This window comes from Erpetoichthys calabaricus, chromosome 12 (genome assembly GCF_900747795.2).
Source record: "Erpetoichthys calabaricus chromosome 12, fErpCal1.3, whole genome shotgun sequence".
In the NCBI taxonomy this organism is placed as follows: domain Eukaryota; kingdom Metazoa; phylum Chordata; class Cladistia; order Polypteriformes; family Polypteridae; genus Erpetoichthys; species Erpetoichthys calabaricus.
The window spans coordinates 56,164,025-56,187,864 of NC_041405.2; the positions used below are offsets into that span (position 1 = coordinate 56,164,025).

The 23,840-nt window shown below is 39.4% G+C and overlaps 1 protein-coding gene across 1 annotated transcript in view; it reads left to right on the forward strand.

Moving 5' to 3' along the window:
- Nucleotides 1-11,861, forward strand: part of LOC114663080 (pneumococcal serine-rich repeat protein-like) — a gene marked incomplete at its 5' end in the record, with an annotated part of 36,924 nt that extends 25,063 nt beyond the window's left edge. Inside the window, 7 exons of the mRNA XM_028816846.2 lie at nucleotides 1,357-1,415; nucleotides 1,777-1,952; nucleotides 2,458-2,654; nucleotides 5,003-5,070; nucleotides 5,702-5,865; nucleotides 6,151-6,263; nucleotides 11,041-11,861. Coding sequence (XP_028672679.2) covers nucleotides 1,357-1,415; nucleotides 1,777-1,952; nucleotides 2,458-2,654; nucleotides 5,003-5,070; nucleotides 5,702-5,865; nucleotides 6,151-6,263; nucleotides 11,041-11,127 — 864 coding nt within the window. The remainder of the gene's footprint in view (nucleotides 1-1,356; nucleotides 1,416-1,776; nucleotides 1,953-2,457; nucleotides 2,655-5,002; nucleotides 5,071-5,701; nucleotides 5,866-6,150; nucleotides 6,264-11,040) is intronic.
- Between the last annotated feature and the right edge of the window lie 11,979 nt (nucleotides 11,862-23,840).

The window sequence follows — 23,840 nt, forward strand, 5'->3', positions numbered from 1 at the left end:
TGTTTTTTAAACTTGTTTGATTACCTGATAATCTTTTTTTTTCCATTTTTCAGATTTTGCACAGGTTTTGTTCTGGTGGCATAGCTAATTTACAGTTAAATATATTATTCAAATCATTTCTTTATTCCTTTGTTTTATAATATCACTTCCACTTGTTTTGCATAGCATTTTTAGATAGTGGCCTTGCCCACAGCTCAAGTAAAAATCAATTCTGTGCTAAACTCATCCTATCACTGCCTTATCATATATCACCTTTGCTCTTCCCAGTCCATTCTAAATTCCTTCTGGTGCATAATGTGGTCACAGGCCATATTGGGTAAATCTTTAAATATACTTAGCATTTGCAATCAGAGCTACTTGAAACAGTGAGCAGTGGTTTAGAGCCAGAATGTTTTTTTTTGCATGTCTTGTACTATAATATGAATAGCATGTTGTTCTGGAAGAAAGCAACATGTCTGGCCATGCATTCAACATTATATTCATTTAATCCAGCTCATTTCAAAATAAATAGAATTCTGAATATTGATGTAGATGAAAATATTGTATAACAAAACCAGATCTACTCATCTTTATCCTACGTAACTCTGTGAGAACTGTCCCCCATTTATATGAAAATCCACTCCTTCCTGTCCACTAATATGTTGTCAGTTATATTATACCAAGACTGGTTTGTGCCATCAAGAATCATGAGTCCATGTTGTGTCTGACTGAGTAAGGTTTATTCCAAAGTGTGTTTGAAAGCTATAAAAAAGCTGTAAAAGCAGCACAATGTGTCAAGCATTGTCAGAAGCAAGTGGAATAAGTTCAGGCTTTAACAGGACTCGTGTGTACAAGTCTGTGAGTTTGATGCTCTAAGAGGCTCACTTTCTGTGCACAGTGAGGGGCTTGGCTATTGATAGTGTGTCAGATGCAGGTAGGATACTGTCTCTGTGTACAAGAAATAATCTGTTTAAGAGAAGAAGAAAAGCCATAGCAGATTTGGGTGAAAACATGATGAAATATAATAAATGACCCATCAACTCTGAATGACCTTTACTCCTGTACTGTGCAATTTTAGGCAGCTCCTTCTTTTTATATTGTAAAATGTAGTTACATTATACCATATCATTTAGGTGTGTACGCAAGTACTAAATTAAAATGAATAAATGAAAACAAAACTTTGTGTTATTAACAAAATTGGACCAGCATACTGAATTAAAAACTGAATATTTTCATGGAGTATTAGTTTCAGATGGAGTGCCTTTAATTTGTCTAACATTAAATAATGCCAGTGGTGTATTGATTATGGAAATATCAAAAGAATACTTTATTTATTTAGTATGCTACTGATGTTTAACTTGTTCATCCTTCTTGCAGATTAATGACGTTTTTAAAGATAATTCCTTAAACAGCAATTGTTACCTAGTGGATTTCAGGTATTTATTATTCCTTTTAAATGGTTTTGCTTTGGCACTGCAAACAAAGAAACAATATAATAATATTTAGAAAAATTAACTTTTTAAATTATGTCCAGCAACACAAAAAAGAAGCAGTACTATCTCAGAGGATTGTTTACTGGCACTTTCCCTTTGAGTACTCATTTCTCTCGATTAACTTCACAGCCTTTGTTCTCAAAGCCTCTCGTTTATAGAGCAGTTGGTATACAGACCTGTATTAGGCTAATTATCTCATTATATAACTGAGACTGATTGAGAGAAGGTCAACTATTCTGTTATGTTTATATTATTTTACAGTTAAACTTGACATTATTAATGCGTAACATATCTTTATTTGCAGGGCAGCTAAAAAAGGAGATTTTACTACAGTGGATATGCAATGTCAGTTTGTTGATTTTATTGCTGTTCGATCGGCGCAAGACTTCAGTGGATTATATGATGTTTTAAAAAATGCAACACAAAATCTTAACAACCTGGGGCCTTTCCAGCTTGACCAGAATAGTCTGTTTGTCAGTGGTGAGTAGAGTTGAAAAAAAAAAAATACATGTCTACACAGGAAGGAGTCCTTATATACTGTATCTTAAATAGACCCATGGATCTGGTGAAGTAGAAGGAGGTAGAAGCAATCTATTATTGCCACTATTATGTTTTTCAATAGATGACAATACTGCAAGTAAACTCAGCTCCTCACAAATCCACATTTAATCTCCAAGCCTTTGTTATAAATTAATAAAAGAGTGTGTTTAATGTTGTTTAAATTAAAACAATGAATTTGTCTTATTTACTGATTGATATTTTATCTACAAAATTGCTTCCAGTGCTTAAGCCACCACTAGTCAGTTATGTATTTCAGAAAAAAATCCCTTTCTGTCATTAGAATTAAACAGTTTAGTCAGAAGGTGATAAGGTATGTAATTTATATTTGATTCAATTAAATATGATTGAAAGAAATGTGCATCAATGCTGTCAGATAAAGGTTTTTTTTTCTACAGAAAAATATACTTCTTTTCCCCCATTCCAGACTATACTCAAACATATCCAACTACATCTCCAGTCGTCATCACGACCTCCACCACCACCACTGTTCCAGCAGTTACCAGTCCTGGAGACCAAGGCTATGAACTTGACTTCACTATTGTGAATAAAAATTTTACTTCAGATCTTAATGACCCTTCTTCCGCCTTATACAAAGAGCTCACAAACAATGTCAGTTCAATGGTAAGATATTTCAAGTGCTATACTGGCCATGGATTTTTCACTCTTATTGTTTGATTTTGGAATTTCATAAATAATGCACAAGGACAATATTAGCTGTGTATGGCCTACAGAAGTATCCTCTGTTAACTACACTAAATGCTTGTGTGCTGAGCTCAACCTTGAAATGTAAGTAAAAGATGAAGTTGATGTTAGTTTCACTCATTGGTAGTCTCCCTTTTGCTGACCCTAATTAATTATTTATTAGTTATTTGCAGAGTTTACATGAAAGACTTATTTTCATTACCACTCACACATTCAGTGCATTGATGCATTGAAACACTCTAAAGTTACAATTATGTCATTTCAGATATCACAAACCTTCAAATTTTCAAAATCTTATTCTGCTAGATAACATTTTCTTGTGAACAAAGCACTGAATTGTAATTTATTCCTTACTGTTGACTCACAGTCTTAGTCCTGTGCATGTTACTTAACCTGTGAGTGTTCCAATTACAGAAGGAATTGTACAACACGTTTGTGTTTTGTAAGTTGCTTTGGATAAAATATTGCCTCAAGTACTAAGTGTAATTTAAATGTAAAAATAGGTCCATTAACCCATCAACTTCCAAATCCTTTGAAAACCAGTCTAGTAGGCAGAAGACATACAGTTTTGCTATCATACCATTTGAGATTACAACTAAAATAGTCTGATTTAGTGTAAGTTGTCTTAATTTGGCATTTTCATAAAAAATGTAATAATTTACTTCATGAGGTAGAAGTGCATAATTAACAAGAATAAGCGTATCACATATTTGAAATAATAAAATTTGTGCTTCAGTTTAAATGTGCAATGTCTAAATATTCTTGATTGTAATATAATTTGTCATTTTTCAGCCTCTGTCATACAGGCCTAGATCCATAGTTAAGAAATAAAAATAAAAAATAACATTATATTCATAATCACTTGCATTGAAATAATCTAAAATGATTCCCCACAGGCTTATGTTTGAAGTCTGTCACTTGTAACCTTCTGGTAATGTCCCTTAGAGGGCTAGGATCACCAGTAAAAAATCAAATATCAAAAATATTATCATGTTGATGATCAGCAGCCTTAAAATAGGATAAAACAACACTCTACATGCCTATATTACTGATTGCCATTTCTTTGAAGTTTTGTGAAAAGGAGTAACTTTGACCCCTTGTATCCCATTGGAGGTGATCCCCTGAGGTCAGTTGATATAGCATGTACAACTTCAAGCCCTTCTGGTCACTTTTTGCTGAAGACACCTGTTAGTTTACTTTTTATCCAAAAATGGTGTAAAAATGAGAATTGTTTTCAGATCTTAAGGGTCAAAAATAGAAATGAACCCCCAAAAGCTTCATGTCTTGCATAACTGGACATCAAAATGAGTTGAACTGTTTATCACATGCAGGGTTTTTTTTCATATAAGTGAGTCAGAAGGCACTGGACAGAAAAAAACAAAGTGATTTGAAAGCGTTCATAAGTAGTTCTTAGGAACATAAAAATAACAGCACAACATACTCCGACCCTTTTAGCTCAATTCAGAGCTGCCCAAAGACAAAGGTGATTTTGGCAGCATCTGGCATAATACAGAAGAGAGACTTAAAATTATTTTTATTTAAATCAGTTTAATAATACAGGTCTTTATGATAATTGCTTAATGGGTTAATGAAAAATTATTACATAATAGGCACTTTTGAAGGAAGTTTAAAATCAGAAATGGGTCAGATGCATTTTCTGACAGAAGAGATAGTTGAGTCTTCTTGTACTGTACCTTGGCAGTTTCAGCTGAACCCACACTGGTCCATCACATGCCAGAATTAAAAAATGAAAGAGTGATAGTGTGTGAGTCTTGTCTTTCATCCAGGATCCAAGACTACTTTCAGTGCCACAACACTGTCTCTTGGAAGCACTTCCGGATTAGGCGGAAGTCCCATGACTTAGGGACCATTAATCCCTTCAGCACCCCCTGGCAGCACCCATGGAACCCAACAGGGCTGCTCCGTGGGACTACATTCCCATCATGCCCTGTTCTTATCCTTAGAAGTACTGTAACCCAGGGATGCTGCCATCTAGTGCTTTGGGGGACTAAATAACTCTAGTAGTTGCCTCCCTTGGCCTTCCTTTTTTGTGTTCCTGTATAAGCTATATCAAAATGATTAGTTTAATAACCACCACATTTTTAATTTTACCCCATAAGTTTGTAGACCTTACCAATCAACACTTTATTTCAAACGATCTATCTATCTATCATTGTATTGTTCTAAATACAATATGAAATATGGTAAGCAATTAACTAAATACAGTACAATCAAATATTAATAACTTTTTGTGCTCCTAATTACAGCTCTCGCAAGTGTACAAAAACAGTTCAGTGGCTAAGAACTTCAGATACTGCAAGGTGACAGGCTTAAGGTGAGAATTACATTTTTTCCTCATGCTTTATATGTGTGTGAAGTTCATTTGAAGTTATTTTCAGCCTGAAGTTAAATATCAGTTTAATAATTTTTATTTTTGTCCCTAAACTGTTATATGCATGCACCATCTTACTTTGGTATATACTTAAATGAGTTAAAATACAAAAGACAATGTTTTATTCAATGTGTATGTGAAGGAAAATAATAACATGGCTGAGAACATTCTATTGTTGACATGTAACTTAAATATACAGTTAAGCTATGGGCCCAGCACAATGGTCTTTACATGTATTTCTGTTAGGATTTGCCTTTTAACTATTAGTGTGTTAATTGTAATTGAAGCAAGATACAAATGCTGTTCACTTTATTGGGTTTTAGGTAGACGCCTTGACTTGACTTTCTTTGTGGTCACTATCCCTCTGCATGACTTGCCTCTAAATATACCTTGTGAATCTCCAGTTTTTCAACATTATTTTGTAATCTTATCTCCCATTGCAAGTTCATTTACTCTATAACATCTTACAAAACTGTCTGAAAATCTCAGTTTGTACTTTATACTACAGAAAAATGTGACATTCCCAGCATACGCACAGTAACAATGGAATGTGACTTTCCTGTTTTTGTTATAGAATAGGATCGGTGAAAGTATCCTGCAATTGTGTGTTTAATTCATCGAATACAACAGCAGCCATTAACAGCGTGACTCTTCAGAACATCTTTTCAAAAGCAACTAATGACACCACATTACTGGGAGGAATTTATGAGCTTAAGAAAGGAAGTGTAGTTATATCAGGTAAGATTATGCTACAGATCTGAAATTATGTAACAATCGTGTAGAATGTTATGTTCTAATGGGTTATAAGCCATACACAGGTCATGATGTAGTAACCACTTGAGCAAACACTTCTAGCATATACAGTAGTCCTTTCATTTTTTAAATCCCTACCTATATGTTTAAGTCATCTTTGTTTGTTTTCCTTTTGTTTTTATAGTAAACATTAAAATAATAATGTGACCGTATAATATTAACTGAGCTGTAAACTCTTCTACAACTATGATCTTTTTTCTTTTCCCTCAGATCCAATAGTTTATCCTTCATCCAATAAATGGAATCTTTCATACTGGGCCATCATTCTCATAGTCCTGGGAATATTCCTGCTTTTATTGTTGCTGTTCCTCTGTTGCTTACTGGTAAGATCTTGTTTTCTTGTTAATGATATTTACTTAGCAAGCATGCCAAATTAACATATTAAAACTTAGCAGACTCAAAAACATAAAAATATAATAATAATGCAAAATGTATTTTGTTGCTGTATTTTCCATACAGAGCTTTTGATAGGCCCATTGCAATCTTGAATATGAAAAGTCTTTGTGTGTCTCACAGCTCTAAAACACTTGCTTTGACCCAGTCCCAGTTACTAAAACACAGCGCAAAGGACTTTGTATTGTAGTTATCAGTGTCTCTATATTAGCCGGGTTTAATTAAGGGTATGGGCTCTGTGATTAGCTGGCAAAGCACACTGTGCAAAGCTGGTTCTTACCTCATGCTGGAGGATTCGTAATTGCCTCTACAATTGCATTAAGAAGATTTAAATGATGGTGGCAATTGATTAATATGTAAAAAATAAGATGTAAATCAGTGTAATTACTTTTGAAATTATTGGGACAAGGTTTCCACAATTCCCTTGTAATCTTTATATTAAAAAATGTGGGTACACAAAACAGATGGATGATAGTGTGTTGAGAAAAGCTGATGCTAACATAGTGAAAAAGGGTAAAAAGCCTGAAAAAAGACCCACAAACCAGACCAAGGTCTTCATTAGCCTTCCTAGACTGTTTCTAGACCTTATAGAGGCTGATCACAAACTCCACAGGCAGGCTTCGGCCTGCACAGGTCCAAAACATGGAAATGGTTTATCACATTTAAAAAATGATTTATATTTTGAAAATGCATGAAAATGCCCTTCAAAGTTAAAAGTAAACTTCTGGTATGAGAAACATGGCAAACAATTTTATATATATATTTATAAAAAAATAATGTATTTCTATAAATAAAAAAAAAGCACAAAAATAAGGTAAAAAGGGAGAAAGACAAAAGCATATGCCCAAAAAGGCAATACTTGTCCAAATCAATATTCATTAATCAAAATCCTGAAACAATAAGCAAATTAATGAAAATAACCAAAACAATCCAAATAACAATACTTGCTAAAAATACACTTCGTACCAGTCAATTAACCTCTACTGGAACCAACTCTACCCCCAAAATATAAAGAGAGAGGTTGGTCCTAGAAACAGTAAAATTTGGCTGCCTTTTGGGGATCCATCTGCAGAACACAAGGAGCATCTATATATAATTCACTAAGCCGCCAGCAAATAAGACACCCATGGCGCACGCAGGACGGAGCCATGCCCACCAACTCTAAGACCATTGGATACGATGACAACTCGCAGAGCCACGCCCACCAACTCGGACGCAGCAACTCACAAAACACGGTGTCATTCGCGTTTGTCACTGCTACAGTCCACATGCACCTCTAAGCCACGTTCACTTTTCATTATTCTTTTCGGTTACGACGCACGGCCGCGTCCACCGTCGCCAACTGTTTTACACGCCATGGTCTTAGAGTTGGTGGGCGGGTCTCTGTGAGTTGCTCTTGCGAGCGAGTGCATGACCAGGCGGTGTGTATGCTTCGAGAACGAGGGTGGACGTGGCAGGACCATCTAAGAAGAGGCATGTTTATCGCGGATGTGAATCGCTGTATGCAGCGTGTAAAACATGGGATACGCACGATAAATAAACCACTCTTAGCCTGCCAATGCTAAGATGATGGGATACGCCGACAACTCACAGAGCCATGCCCACCAACTCTAAGACCATGGGAAGAGAACGCCTGCCCGCCCGCCTGACTGTTACCAGCGTTTAAAACCATCGCAGCTTTTAACTCACACACTGCAACAACTCACCAAACGTGTGAAACCATCACAGCGTTTAACTCACAAACTGCAACAACTCACCAAACAAGGATGCCCTGTCTCTCGAGGCATTCACACTGCCGGAAGACAACCATGGGATACGCAAAAAATAGCCATGTCAGTCAACTCACAAAGCCCAGCCCACCAACTCGAGCACGCGTCTACCCACGCTCTCAAGGCATTCACAGTGCCTGCTCATGTGCCCGGACGCAACAACTCACCAACTAGCTTTCGTCTCTGATACAGTACACATGCACCACTGAGCCACGTTGACTTTTCATTATTCTTTTTGGTTTCAGCTGCATTTCCATATATAATCCACCAAGTCGCCCGACCATGGGATACAAACGACAGAGCACCGCCCAACAACTCGAACTGATAGAGAGACACGCCCACCAACTCTAAGAGCATGGGACGTGAACGCCTGCCCGCCTGACTGTTACCAGCGTTCGCTGCAATGTACTGGAGTGTAAAACCATCACAACTATCAGACGCTGTCTATATCTATGAAGATATATAGATACTCATTATTCCCCGGCACGCGTCCACCCACGCTCTCAAGGCATTCACAGTGCCTGCTCATGTGCCCGGACGCAACAACTCACCACACACAAATTTTGCTTAATTTGACTCAACATGGGAAACCTCACCCTGCCCAGACACGGAGAGGATTGACAGATTAATAGCTGTTTCTCGATTCTGTGCGTGGTGTTGCATGGCCGTACTTAGTTGGTGGCGCGATTAGTCTGGTTAATTCCGAAAACGAATTAGACTCCCTACTGCTAAATAGTTACGCGATAGCCAAGCGGTCGGCGTCCAACTTCTTAGAGGGACAAGTGGCTTTCAGCCACGTGAGATTGAGCATTAACAGGTATGTGATGCCCGTGGATGTCCGGTACTGCACGCGTGCTACACTGAATGGATCAACGTGTGTCTACCCGGCGCCGACAGGCGTGGGTAAGCCGTTGAACCCCATTCGTAATGGGGACCGGGGCTTGCAATTGTTCCCCACGAACGAGGAATACCCAGCAATCCCCCCACCCCTCCCCGCTACTACCATGGTTGGGTGACTTGGTGGATTATATATAGAATAGCAGCCGGAACTGCAAAGAACAATGAAAGGACAATGTGGCTCAGAGGTGCACAGACGACAGCGACTCAGGTGAGGAGTTGGGGGCGGGCACATGAGCAGACAGTGCGTACTGAACGACGATTGTATGTTGGTTCGTAGCGTGCATTGTTGCAATATTACTTTTTTTGGTGGTTTATTAAATTGCGGATTTTGCAAATGTTCAATTTTGTCCCTCTGCTTAGAAAACATTTAAAAAGCGGCGTGATTATGCGCGGGTTGGTATGCAGTGTGTAAAACAGTTTGTTTGTCGCGGATAATTTGCCTTTTACTTTTACACGAAGACAATTTCCTGTTAGATTGGCCTTTGCAATGACAATTAATAAGGCACGGGGCCAAACTTTCAAAACGATATGCATGTATCTGCCAAAACCAGTTTTCAGTCACGGACAATAATTGTATGTTGCTTTCTCCAGAGTTCCATCTTTTTATTCACTTACTGTTGTATCCTCAAACCCACCCCTTTTAGACAACTGTGTCTTTCCGGAAGTGTTCAGCCATCAATAAATAATTAGGCGGCATATGCCTGCAGGAACACGTGCAGCGAGCGAGCGAGCAAGCCAGAGAGAGAGAGAGAGAGAGAGACCGACACACACACACACACACATACAGGAGCGTGAGAGAGAGAGAGGGCTGGACCCATAAGAATAATAATACTTCATTACATTGATATAGCGGTGTTCTCAGTATTCAAAGCGTTATCCACACAGGGAGGAACCGGGAAGCGAACCCACAATCTTCTACAGTCTCCTTACTGCAAAGCAGCAGCACTACCACTGCGCCACAAGGGTCAACAACGAAGACTTGCTACACCTTAATGAACAAGTACTGACACTTATCCCTACCGACGAAGTAACTTTCACCAGCGTGGCCTCCATCGTCACAGACGATCCTGCTTTCAGTCACAGACAGTTGTATGTTGCTCTCTCCAGAGGTCTATCTTTTCATTCACTCACACTCGTATCCTCAAACCCACCCCATTTGGACAACTGTGTCGTTCAGGAAATGTTCACCCATCAATACATAATTATGCGGCGTATGCTACGCCGCGGGTTGGCTAGTAAGAAAATAATAGGCTAAATAACATTTGAACATAACAGTATTAATTAAAATTACATAAAAACCAAAAATCTGAAAAATAATTTAAAAATGACAAATATGAGAAAAAAGGAATGTATGTAAATAATTAACCCTGGCTGGAAAATAACACAGCATCACTTACCAGAAGCTGGCACATTAAAAACCACATGCCTGCCTCACAGTGCTGCCTTTTAACAACCTAAAACTCTCTTCTGTAATAATTTGAATTTGCTTGCCAAAAATCTCATAGATGTTTTAAGGACACATTCAATTGATTAATCACTATAAATTTGATTTTAGAATAAAATCACCTAGAATTTTGATCCAAAGGATGGTATAAACCTGCAGATCAGGCTAACCTGAGCTTTCCTCATATCCAATGACAATATGAATAGAAGAAGGGTAAAGGGGATGGACAATTGATCATATTTAAAGAGAAAGGATGCTTTCTTTGATCTAAATAAGTGAAGCTTAACTAGATGACTGAAGGTCTGAAGTAGGACTGGTGGTCCACAAATGATTTTAACCAAAGTTTTATGAATGGGCAACAGCTCCCCATGACCCTTGATGCATGGGTTAGAAAATGGATTGATGGACAGAACAATAGCATGGGCAGATTGATATGACAGAAGCTGCCCTGTCATATCCAGTGGTTTCCAGCAAGCTATGTTCTACTGTAGATTGACGTGCCAAATAAAATAAATGATAGAGTAGTAAGTAGTATGCCTTTGACTACAAAATGAACTAAAACATACTCTACTTTGATGTCCACTTTTCTCCTAGCTTGCGATGTTAAGAAAACGCAGACATAAAGGCTTTTATGACATAATGCAAACTCCCTATGGCCAGTACTACTCTCATCTGAAATGAGCTGCTGCTACTGCCTGATCCCAGTAAGAGTGAAGTGATGATATGAGGCTTCAGGAAAACGAAGGATGAAAACTGAATCATAATATCTGAAGTAAATTATTATACACATCTATATTTATTTTGTGCAATATGATTTTTCTTTTCTGTTTGGAAACACTGAATATTTCTGTGAAGAACTTACAGAACTTACTTTTCATTGAACTGCCAATTTAATCAACTTAAAGTTTATTTGACTAGAAAAAATGTATCCTTTTAAAGGGTACTGGATGAGCATAAACTTTTATTAGTGTGCTGGGCCACAGAGAAAGATTAATAACACAGTTAAATCAGAGTTATGTAAGAATGTAAGATTGTCCTCATTTCTTCTCACTGATTGTTGAGTATTATTATTTGTATAGTGGTATTAATTTTAAGCGACCAAACACAGTGAGTTACTTTAGCAAAAGTGTCCCCCTCCCAAATGATTAGAAACTTGAACAGAACCACAGTGTTCCTGTAATAAAGGGTGGATGAGGGCTAATAATTCAGCAGAAAAAATCAAAATGAAACAAAAAAGTGAGTTAAAACTTTTAATTGTGCTACTTTCTTCACATTTACTAATAAATGTCCCTTACTGCTTTATTATGTAACTTATGAAATTTAGAATTAATGTATGCATTTGATGAGTAACTATTGTAAATCTGTATTTGTAATTTATTATTATTATTATTATAAATAAATTCTATTTTTGAAAATTTTTCCTGTTCTGCTCTATATTTTTATATAGTGCTTTTAACACTGTGTCAACTTGGAGTCCTGCACATAACTAATACAGAATATCAACTGAATACAAAAAGAAAATAGCAAATCTAAAGCTTCCGTCTGTCTGGAATGGGCTGCAGCTCTTCATCTACTTAATACCAAACTAGGTGGAAGGGTAGATGATGGCGAATCAGCTAAACTGTTACTTACAGGGAGACTTGGGCAACATATAGTCTTGGGCAGATTTGAGGCAGGTGAAGTTTAATGTAAGTAAATGTAAAGTATTACACAAAGGAAGTAAACATGTTAGATTTGAATACACAATGGGGGTCTAAAACTTGAAAGTTCACCTTATGACAAAGACCCAGGAGTCATAGTGGACTTACCACTACCAACATCCAGACAAGTAAACAAGTGATAAAGAAAACTAATAGGATGTTAGGTTATATATCACGATGCATGAATTACAACTCAAGGAAGGTTATGCTTAAGTTATATAACACACCAGTGAGGCCTCACCTTGAGTACATTGCACAGTTTTGGTCTTCATATTACAATAATGAAAAAACATTGCCAGAAAAAGTTTAGAGAAGAGTGACTAGGCTGATTCTGGAACAAAGAGGTATGAACTGTCTTGAGAAATGGAAAGAGATGAACATTTTAGTTTAAGTAAATGGAAGTTAAGGGGAGACAATACTGACGAGATTAAAATTACGAAAGACATTAGTACAATAGATCACAGTTGTTACTTTAAAATAAATTTGGCAACAAGAACACAGAGACATGATTGAAAACTTGTTAATGGCAGATTTCACACAAATTCTACATGCAAAGAACAATAGACACATGGTATAAATTACGAAGTAGTATAGTGGAAAGTAGGTGTTTTGGGACCTTCAAAACTCAACTTGATGTTATATTATAACATCACATTATATAGACATTCTAGATGACTATGATGGATGGACTTATTAGACTGCATGGCCTGTTCTCATTAAAATTTTTCTAATGTTCGTTCTGCTCCTTCCTTTGTTTTATATTTTATGCTAGTAATTAAATAGGGAAAACCCTGACCCTTCTTTTTGGGTCTCTTTTTCCTCCTATGTGTGACTGTTAGGTAATACCTATTTTTTTTTTGCAACAGCCACCATTTTCAGACTTCCAGGTGCCTTTTTGTCATTCTGTTTTTCACTTAGCGATTTTCAGCATTTACTTTTCCAGTTTAGGATTTTTTTTGTCTAGTGTTTAGTATGCCTTGCTGTGTTTCCCTGCATTTTGTGTTTTGACCTTTTTGCCTATTATTAGATCCTGAATTTGTCATCTTCTTGTAGTTCATTTGTTGATTCCTGCTTCATGTCCCCAGAGTGAAATCCGGCTTTAGATGGTCAGCTGGCTCAGCGTGGTAACATAGCCCTTACTTGTGTAGAATCAGACTTACAAATTTTAAGCAATGAATTATAGTACCCAATTTTGCTAAAAAATAGTAGTGATGACATTTTCAAGATCAAAAATGAGCAGGGGTATAAAGAATGCACGAACACTATGGCCTTAAACTACTAACCGGGTTCCTTACATAGGTGTGCCCAAGCTCCGCAGGCTTTCCAAAGCTTGGAAAATTCATTTCCCTCAATAACGTAACGTATAAGTGGTGACTGGACAGTTTATGCCCTAAGTTACTGTTACAATGTTTTTGTTACAACTCCCTTGACAAAACACCTTTCCTTACTTAGGAATAATATGTGACATTGAAGATTAATATTATTTGAAAGCATTTTTTTTTGCAATTTGGACACATTTCAGTTTCAAGCAATAAGGGAAAGTCAGAAAACTTTGCCAGCATTGCTTCTCTTTAATGTTTGCTCAGTTGATGCCTTCTTTTTCTTTGTCAACATTGACATCGACATTACCCACATGCCTTGTTTTTTAAATGTCTGATCATACTTATGTTATGATTCATTTTTATAAACTTGTTTGCCAATATGCTGGTATGCTTATAACTTTTATGTTATTTATAGGCCATTATTTGCAATTACTCATTTATTTAAATAAAAAAATTATACCTTTTTAAACTAAAATTGGGGTTGTGGTTAAATAAAAATGCAATTAAGGTTACCTGTAACAGGACCTTGACTTCTTGTCATTTCCAAAGGGGTGAGTTGCCTAAAATGACAATAAAAAAACATAATCTGAATAACAGAGAAATGTCAACCCCTTAGTACTGGCTTAAAATAAAACCTCTGGTAAATTAAGTAGACTGAAAAGAATGGAAAATATGGAAACCCTGTTGTGTCATTCCATCACACTGATTAAACAGTTTGAGGAATAAAGGCTAAACACTGAATACATTCATGCCAGAGTGACCTCCTGCAAGCCAAATAAGATCCCAGTGAATTACAGGCCACACACACCAGTAAGAGCTGAATAATCGCGTCCTAAAAGTCATTTGTTCAAGAGAGATGAAGCTGGTAGACCTAGCAAAATAGAGCTGTAGTGATATCTGCGGACCTGGGAAAACCGCTGAGTGATCTTTTATCTCTTTGAAGTGAGAATCTCGAAGCCTTTTTGGCAACAATTCTGATGTGTTTTGGGTGCTATAGAGGGTGACCACCCAGTGAAAAAAATGTTTACTCAGTCACAGTTTAAGAGACTATGCAGAGAATCCAAATACTTGAGCCTAAGGATCTGATTAACACTTTCATCTGATCGGATCAACACATACATAGTGATGAAATATATCAAATGAATAATCACTCAAAAGCAGTTACAAATAAAGACACTCCATGAAGTTGTACACATCACTTAAATGCAAATACTGATTCTTATGTTTGAAGGCATATAATTACATGTTCCTTTGCCAGATTCATCTTTAATGAACCAAAATCCACTTAATAATTTTCTCTTGTTATAAAATGAAACTTTAATCTCTGTGTTAAATCTGTAATATTAGGCTATATGCTGCTGTTAAATGTCTCATTTAATTTTTTTAGAATATGTTTCAAGGCTATGGACAATCCCTGATTGTAAAGAAAGGTTACTTCAAGCCAACGTGGTCTGTGTTTTAGCAGCATTAAGATGACGATTTTCATGTCTACATATGCAACACACTAACACCTCTAAGCCTGAACTTAAACAAATCATCTGAGAGCAAAGATAAACAGGGTAAAATATTTTATTCAGCAAGAAAACATAAATGCTGTTATGGCCTCTTTTGTTATGTGGCTTCTTGCAGGAGAGTTAAAGGTAACTCAGTAGTGGATGTAGGATGTTGTGAAGCTGGAAAGTAAACCAACAAAGACAGTGCATTGCTTTCAAAAACAACAAGCCTTGGATTATTAAGGAACTAAAAGGTCTCTTGAATAAGAAAAAGAGGGTATTATTATTATTATTGGACTTCTGTGCTCGTCACGGATTGTCCATAACGAACACCATGTTCAAGCATAGGGGTGTTCATATGTGCACTTGGCACCAGGACACCCTAGGCCTGAGTTCGATGATCGACTTTGTGGTCGTGTCGTCTGACTTGCGGCCACATGTCTTGGACACTCGGGTGAAGAGAGGGGCGGAGCTGTCAACTGATCACCACCTGGTGGTGAGTTGGCTTCGATGGTGGGGGAGGATGCCGGTCAGGCGTGGTAGGCCCAAACGTGTTGTGAGGGTCTGCTGGGAACGTCTGGCAGAGCCCCCTGTCAGAAGTAGCTTCAACTCCCACCTCCGGCAGAACTTCGACCATGTCCCGAGGGAGGTGGGGGACATCGAGTCCGAATGGGCCATGTTCCGTGCCTCTATTGTTGAGGCGGCTGACCGGAGCTGTGGCCGTAAGGTGGTCGGTGCCTGTCGTGGCGGCAATCCCCGAACCCGTTGGTGGACACCGGTGGTGAAGGATGCCGTTAAGCTGAAGAAGGAGTCCTACAGGACCCTTTTGTCCTGTGGGACCCTGGAGGCAGCTGATAGGTACCGGCAGGCCAAGCGGAATGCGGCTTTGGTGGTTGCTGAGGCAAAAACTCGGGCGTGGGAGGAGTTTGGGGAGGCCATGGAGAACGACTTTCGGACGGCTTCGAGGAGATTCTGGTCCACCATCCGCCGTCTCAGGAAGGGGAAGCAGTGCAGTGTCAACACTGTATATGGTGGGGATGGTGCGCTGCTGACCTCGACTCGGGACGTTGTGGGTCGGTGGGGGGAGTACTTCGAAGACCTCCTCAATCCCATTAACATGCCTTCCAATGAGGAAGCAGAGCCTGGGGACTCAGAGGTGGGCTCCCCCATCTCTGGGACTGAGGTCACCGAGGTGGTCAAAAAACTCCTTGGTGGCAGGGCCCCGGGGGTGGATGAGATACGCCCGGAGTTCCTCAAGGCTCTGGATGTTGTAGGACTGTCTTGGTTGACACGCCTCTGCAACATCGCATGGACATCAGGGACAGTGCCTCTGGATTGGCAGACTGGGGTGGTGGTCCCCCTCTTTAAGAAGGGGGACCGGAGGGTGTGTTCCAACTACAGAGGGATCACACTCCTCAGCCTCCCTGGAAAAGTCTATTCAGGGGTCCTGGAGAGGAGGGTCCGTCGGATAGTCGAGCCTCGGATTCAGGAGGAACAGTGTGGTTTTCGTCCTGGTCGCGGAACAGTGGACCAGCTCTATACCCTTAGCAGGGTCCTGGAGGGTGCATGGGAGTTTGCCCAACCAGTCTACATGTGTTTTGTGGACTTGGAAAAGGCATTCGACCGTGTCCCTCGGGGAATCCTGTGGGGGGTACTCCGAGAGTATGGGGTACCGGCCCCCCTGATAAGGGCTGTTCGGTCCCTGTACGATCGGTGCCAGAGCTTGGTCCGCATTGCCGGCAGTAAGTCGAACCCGTTTCCAGTGAGAGTTGGACTCCGCCAGGGCTGCCCTTTGTCACCGATTCTGTTCATAACTTTTATGGACAGAATTTCTAGGCGCAGCCAGGGCGTTGAGGGGGTCCGGTTTGGTGGGCTCAGGATTGGGTCACTGCTTTTTGCAGATGATGTTGTCCTGTTTGCTTCATCAGGCCGTGATCTTCAGCTCTCTCTGGATCGGTTCGCAGCCGAGTGTGAAGCGGCTGGAATGAGAATCAGCACCTCCAAATCCGAGACCATGGTCCTCAGCCGGAAAAGGGTGGAGTGCCCTCTCAGGGTTGGTAGCGAGATCCTGACCCAAGTGGAGGAGTTCAAGTATCTCGGGATCTTGTTCACGAGTGAGGGAAGAATGGAGCGTGAGATCGACAGGCGGATCGGTGCGGCATCCGCAGTAATGCGGGCGCTGCATCGGTCTGTCGTGGTGAAAAAGGAGCTGAGCCGCAAGGCGAAGCTCTCAATTTACCAGTCGATCTATGTTCCTACCCTCACCTATGGTCATGAACTATGGGTAGTGACCGAAAGAATGAGATCGCGAATACAAGCGGCTGAAATGAGTTTCCTCCGCAGGGTGTCTGGGCTTTCCCTTAAAGATAGGGTGAGAAGCTCAGTCATCCGGGAGGGGCTCAGAGTAGAGCCGCTGCTCCTCCGCATCGAGAGGAGTCAGATGAGGTGGCTCGGGCATCTGATCAGGATGCCTCCTGGACGCCTCCCTGGTGAGGTGTTCCGGGCACGTCCAACCGGGAGGAGGCCCCAGGGAAGACCCAGGACACGTTGGAGGGACTATGTCTCTCGACTGGCCTGGGAACGCCTTGGGATTCTCCCAGAAGAGCTAGAAGAAGTGGCCGGGGAGAGGGAAGTCTGGGCATCTCTGCTCAAGCTGCTGCCCCCGCGACCCGACCTCGGATAAGCGGGAGACAATGGATGGATGGATGGATGGGCATTCAAATTTGGTGACAAAGAGGCTCTGAAGGATGTACAGCATGTACTAAAGAAAATGCTGAGTAAAGGAAAGGCAGCTTACAAAGCTAAAATAAAAAACAAACTCACTCAGACATGAAGGATGTTTGGAATGGACTAGACATAATTACTGGACTCAACAAATCTAGGGCTCAAATGCTGGAAGTGGATGTGGATAAAACGAACACCCTGAACCAATTCTTCAATAGATTTTCACCCCCAGTTCCATCCTTTTCCTTTGAGCAGTCTCCCCACACCATTCCTACTACATTAACAATTCCTACCACATCAACTGGAATGGCCAGTGACAAGTCCACCTCTGACCATCACGGTGGACAGTCCATAACTGAAAACCAAGTAAGGAGACGACTGAGGAAGCTACACATGGGAAAAGCTGCAGGACCAGATGGAGTCAGTCCTAGAATTATTAAGGCTTAATTCCACCATGTGTTAAGACCAAAGTGCATGTGTATATTTATTGATTTATTTTTATTTATCTTTATATTTATGTATTTATTTATTTAAAGAGATTCTGTAAAGATACATTTCCCACTGGGGACAAATAAAGTTCTATCTATCTATCTATCTATCTATCTATCTATCTATCTATCTATCTATCTATCTATCTATCTATCTATCTATCTTCTGATTATTCAGAGAGGTACAGGGTCAAAATCTCTATGAAGTCTAGGCAAAAACACAATCACATTCAAAATTGTGTATGAAAATGCTAGGATTGGTGCTAGAACAAATTTTTCATTGGTGATGTGTTAGTACAATGTAAATAAAGCCCACAGTACTTTTGATTTACAACAAATATGCTGGACAGTGCATAGACAACAGAGACAAGTGCAAGCAGAACTTCAGCACAATCAATGACTCAGGTCCACAATGTGGAGTGGTTGTGTTGATCAAACATATGCAGGGTGGGAAAGGCACACATGCAGGAAAACAACACACAGCACTGCACAGCTGGAAATCATAAGAACGAAATAAATACGTTCAGCCTGCTACATGCCACTAATGGGGATGAGGATACTAAAATAACACTTTTAATACACTGGTGACTTAATATTTAGTGCTGTGAAGAAATGGTTGAAATACATTTACAATCACCATGGACACCCAATAAAAGATGAATTAAGATGTCCAAAATATTTATTAGTTCCTTTCAAAATGAACACCTAACATGAAGGTGTGGTCTACAACAAATAATAAACATAATATTAGCTATAAGAAATAGTTATATCTTAGCTTATTATTGTTTATATGACAGTTAGCAATAGAATTCTGGTAGGAAGCAGTTTCACTGAAAACCCAGCAGATGGCATTCTATGTACAAAAACACCAACAATACGAAGGAAAATAATGTAACATAATATGAAATATAATATAAAATTATATAACATGTCATATGATATTAAATTAATTTGAAATTATATGAAATATATAACTCACCTACAGATATAGGTCAATCTTTAAATATACAGTATGTTTGAATAAATTTTAATACTAAAAACACTGAAAATGATCCTAGCATTAAACAACATGTGTGTAACTTCCAAAATGGTGCCTGTTTGAAAGTACTTTTAACGCCCCACCCAATACTTTACAAATGCTTAAATAAGGTCAGTAGGAACAAGACAGAATACATGCGTATAAATGAGAGGGAGGTCAGTGGAATGGTGAGGATGCAGGGAGTAGAGTTGGTGAAGGTGGATGAGTTTAAATACTTGGGATCAACAGTACAGAGTAATGGGGATTGTGGAAGAGAGGTGAAAAAGAGAGTGCAGGAAGGGTGGAATGGGTGGATAAAAGTGTCAGGAGTAATTTGTGACAGAGGAGTATCAGCAAGAGTGAAAGGGAAGGTCTAAAGGGCAGTACTGAGACCAGCTATGTTATATGGGTTGGAGACGGTGGCACTGACCAGAAAGCAGGAGACAGAGCTGGAGGTAGCAGAGTTAAAGATACTAATATTTGCACTGGGTGTGACGAGGATGGACAGGCTTAGAAATGAGTACATTAGAGGGTCAGCTCAAGTTGGACAGTTGGGAGACAAAGTCAGAGAAGCGAGATTGCATTGGTTTGGACATGTGCAGAGGAGAGATGCTGGGTATATTGGGAAAAGGATGCTAAGGATAGAGCTGCCAGGGAAGAGGAAAAGAGGAAGGTCTAAGAGGAGGTTTATGGATGTGGTGAGAGAGGACATGCAGGTGATGGGTGTAACAGAGCAAGATGCAGAAGACAGAAAGTTATGGAAGAAGATGATCTGCTGTGGCAACCCCTAATGAAAGCAGCCAAAAGAAGAAGAAGAAGACTTTACAAATGCTTAAATGCTATGAATTCAGCTATGCAAATGTACTCTATTACATATAGAATTTTAAGGAGATATAACTTAAACTAGACTTACTTTATTGAAACATACACACTTGCACATTTAAAGAATAGATAGAACAGAATTGTCTGTTCTGCTACTGAAACACTACAAAAGTAACTACAAAGTAAAAAAACAAATAACAACTGGTTAAGTTTCAACTTAGTAAAGGCCAATCACAAACTCTGATACTACTGGGGTATTACTATAGGCAAAAGAAGAAAGAGCACTAAAAGGTTACAATATTTATCTATTGTCCTTTTAACATTTAGTTACCAAATACTGTTAATAAAATGCTGCTGATCTTGAACTTCCTGAGGTTCAAACAAATACAAAGGCTGATGTTAAAGCACTGAACTTACCATAAGAAGACTTGATGAGTCTAAAAGTAGACTAACACACAAGAAAACTAAGCAGAATGCAGGAAATAGAAAGTAAATCAACGCAAAAAATAATGATCTGTGTTTGTTTCAGTGTAAAACACAACTTTAGATCTATCCAAACCAGTTGTTGCAAAGGTTATTCTCTCATTTTTATTTAAAATGAGCAGCACTGTAGTTGAAAAGGCTGGAAAACTCACCAGTCACATGTGAGTGACTAACTGTAGAAAATCTTCCATTAAAAATTTTGCTTTTAAATGCAAACTTGGCCTTTTTTTTCTCTGCTTCCCTTCTAAAATGTATCCATGTACAGTATTTAAATTCACATTCTCAATATGTTGTTGTGCTGAGCAGAATTTTATAACTCTTTAAAGGGTTGTCATGGAAAAGGTTTGGAAACTACTAAGCTATTCTGTCATGGGACAAATTCAGAATTAATACTGCTGTACAACAACAAATAGAGGACAAAGTCAAATAAATTTCATCTAAAAGGTAAAGAACAAGGTGTGATTAGTGTAATGATTTTTCCTGACCTTAAATAAAATACTGAACTTGTTGCAATACCTAGGTGAAGTGTTTCAAGACAGACGCTAGATGGCACATGTGCACTAAATATCTGCATAAGGAAATCACAATGATACCCAGTGTATTTAAGCACCATTGTAGGACTAGTAAAACATTAGAGTAGGGTTGTCAGATTAGAAAATTAGAAATATGGGACACTCTTAAAATCTCTCTATATTACTATATACAGTACTGTGCAAAAGTTTTAGGCAGGTGTGAAAAAATGCTGTAAACAAAAATGCTTTCAGAAATATAAATAATGATTGTTTATTGTTATCAATTTACAAAATGCAAAGTGAGCGAACAAAAGAAAAATCTAAATCAAATCAATATTTGGTGTTACTACCTTTTGCCTTCAAACCAGCATCAATTCTTATAGGTTCACTTGCACAAAGTCAGGGATTTTGTAGGATTATAGTCAGGTGTATGTTCAACCAATTATACCAAACAGGTGCTAATGATCATCAATGTCACACGTAGGTTGAAACACAGTCATTAACTGAAACAGAAACAGCTATGTAGGAGGCTTAAAACTGGGTGAGGAACAGCCAAACTCTGCTACCAAGGTGAGGTTGTGGAAGACAGTGTCATGTCATGGCAAGATTGAGCACAGCCACAAGACACAAGGTAGTTATACTGCATCAGTAAGGTCTCTCCCAGACAAAGATTTCAAAGCATACTAGGGTTTCAAGATGTGCTCTTCAAGCTCTTTTGAAGAAGCACAAAGAAACGGGCAACGTTGAGGATCGTAGACGCAGTGGTCGGCCAAGGAAACTTAGTGCAGCAGATGAAAGACACATCAAGCTTATTACCCTTCAAAATCGGAATATGTCCAGCAGTGCCATCAGCTCAGAACTGGCAGAAACCAGTGGGACCCAGGTACACCCATCTACTGTCCGGAGAAGTCTGGCCAGAAGTGGTCTTCATGGAAAAATTGCAGCCAAAAAGCCATACCTCCGACGTGGAAACAAGGCCAAGCGACTCAAGTATGCACGAAAACATAGGAACCGGGGTGTAGAAAAATGGCAGCAGGTGCTCTGGACTGATGAGTCAAAATTTGAAATATTTGGCTGAAGCAGAAGGCAGTTTGTTCATCAAAGGGCTGGAGAGCGGTACAATAATGAGTGTCTGCAGGCAACAGTGAAGCATGGTGGAGGTTCCTTGAACGTTTGGGGCTGCATTTCTGCAAATGGAGTTGGAGATTTGGTCAGGATTAATGGTGTTCTCAATGCTGAGAAATACAGGCAGATACTTATCCATCATGCAGTACCATCAGGGAGGCGTATGATTGGCCCCAAATTTATTCTGCAGCAGGACAACGGCCCCAAACATACAGCCAAAGTCATTAAGAACTATCTTCAGCGTAAAGAAGAACAAGAAGTCCTGGAAGTGATGGTATGACCCCCACAGAGCTCTGATCTCAACATCATCGAATGTGTCTGGAATTACATGAAGAGACAGAAGGATGTGAGGAAGCCTACATCCACAGAAGATCTGTGGTTAGTTCTCCAAGATGTTTGGAACAACCTACCAGCCGAATTCCTTCAAAAATTGTGTGCAAGTGTACCTAGAGGAATTGAATCTGTTTTGAAGGCAAAGGGTGGTCACACCAAATATTGATTTGATTTAGATTTCTCTTTTGTTCATTCACTGCATTTTGTTGATTGATGAAAATAAATGATTAACACTTCCATTTTTGAAAGCATTCTTTGTTTACAGCATTTTTTCACACCTGCCTAAAACTTTTGCATAGTACTGTATATAAATTTATTCATGCCCCCTACACTCCCAGACCAATCTATATATATATAAAATCCCTATGTGCGTCCAGGTGTCCGTGTGTGGGTGTCTTCTGATGAAGTGTGCATGCGCGGGGCATGGTGCGACGCGCGATATTACTGTCAGAGAAAGTTAGAGGCGTTTTACGGAAATACAAACCAGTATTACTGCGAGAGGAAATTAAAGGTACACAATACAGTGACGCATATTACAGCCACATACAAGCCAGTATTACTGTCAGAGGAGATTAAAGGCATATTACCGACGCGCACGCCTCTATTACCTCCAGAGAAAATTAAAGGTATATTACGGACGTACAAGCCAGCGGACGTACAAGACGGTATCCTTCAATAAGGGCGCGCACAAAAAGGCGAGCCCTTATTCGCCGCGCTCAATTGAGGTCGCCCTTTTGAAGCTCACCTTTTTGTGCGCGCCCTTATTGAATAGAGCCGTACAAGACAGTATTACTGTCACAGAAAATTAAAGACACACAATACACGGCGGCAGCCCACGAAGAACAGTCAGCTAAGCAAGTATACATCAACAAAAGAAAGGCTGAAAGAAAGAAAAATACGACCAACAAAAAGAATGAGGTCAAAGTCCCTTGCCATTTAATATACAGTAATCCCTCGTTATATCGCGCTTCGCCTTTCGCGGCTTCACTCCATTGCGGATTTTATATGTAAGCGTATTTAAATATATATCGCGGATTTTTCGCTGCTTCGCGGGTTTCTGCGGACAATGGGTCTTTTAATTTCTGGTACATGCTTCCTCAGTTGGTTTGCCCAGTTGATTTCATACAAGGGACGCTATTGACAGATGGCTGAGAAGCTACCCAGCTTACATTTCTCTTTCTCTTGCGCTGACTTTCTCTGATCCTGACGTAGGGGGATTGAGCAGGGGGGCTGTTCCCACACCTAGACGATACGGACGCTAGTCTAAAAATGCTGAAAGATTATCTTCACGTTGCTATCTTTTGTGCAGCTGCTTCCTGAAACGACATGCTGCACCGTGCTTCGCATACTTAAAAGCTCGAAGGGCACGTATTG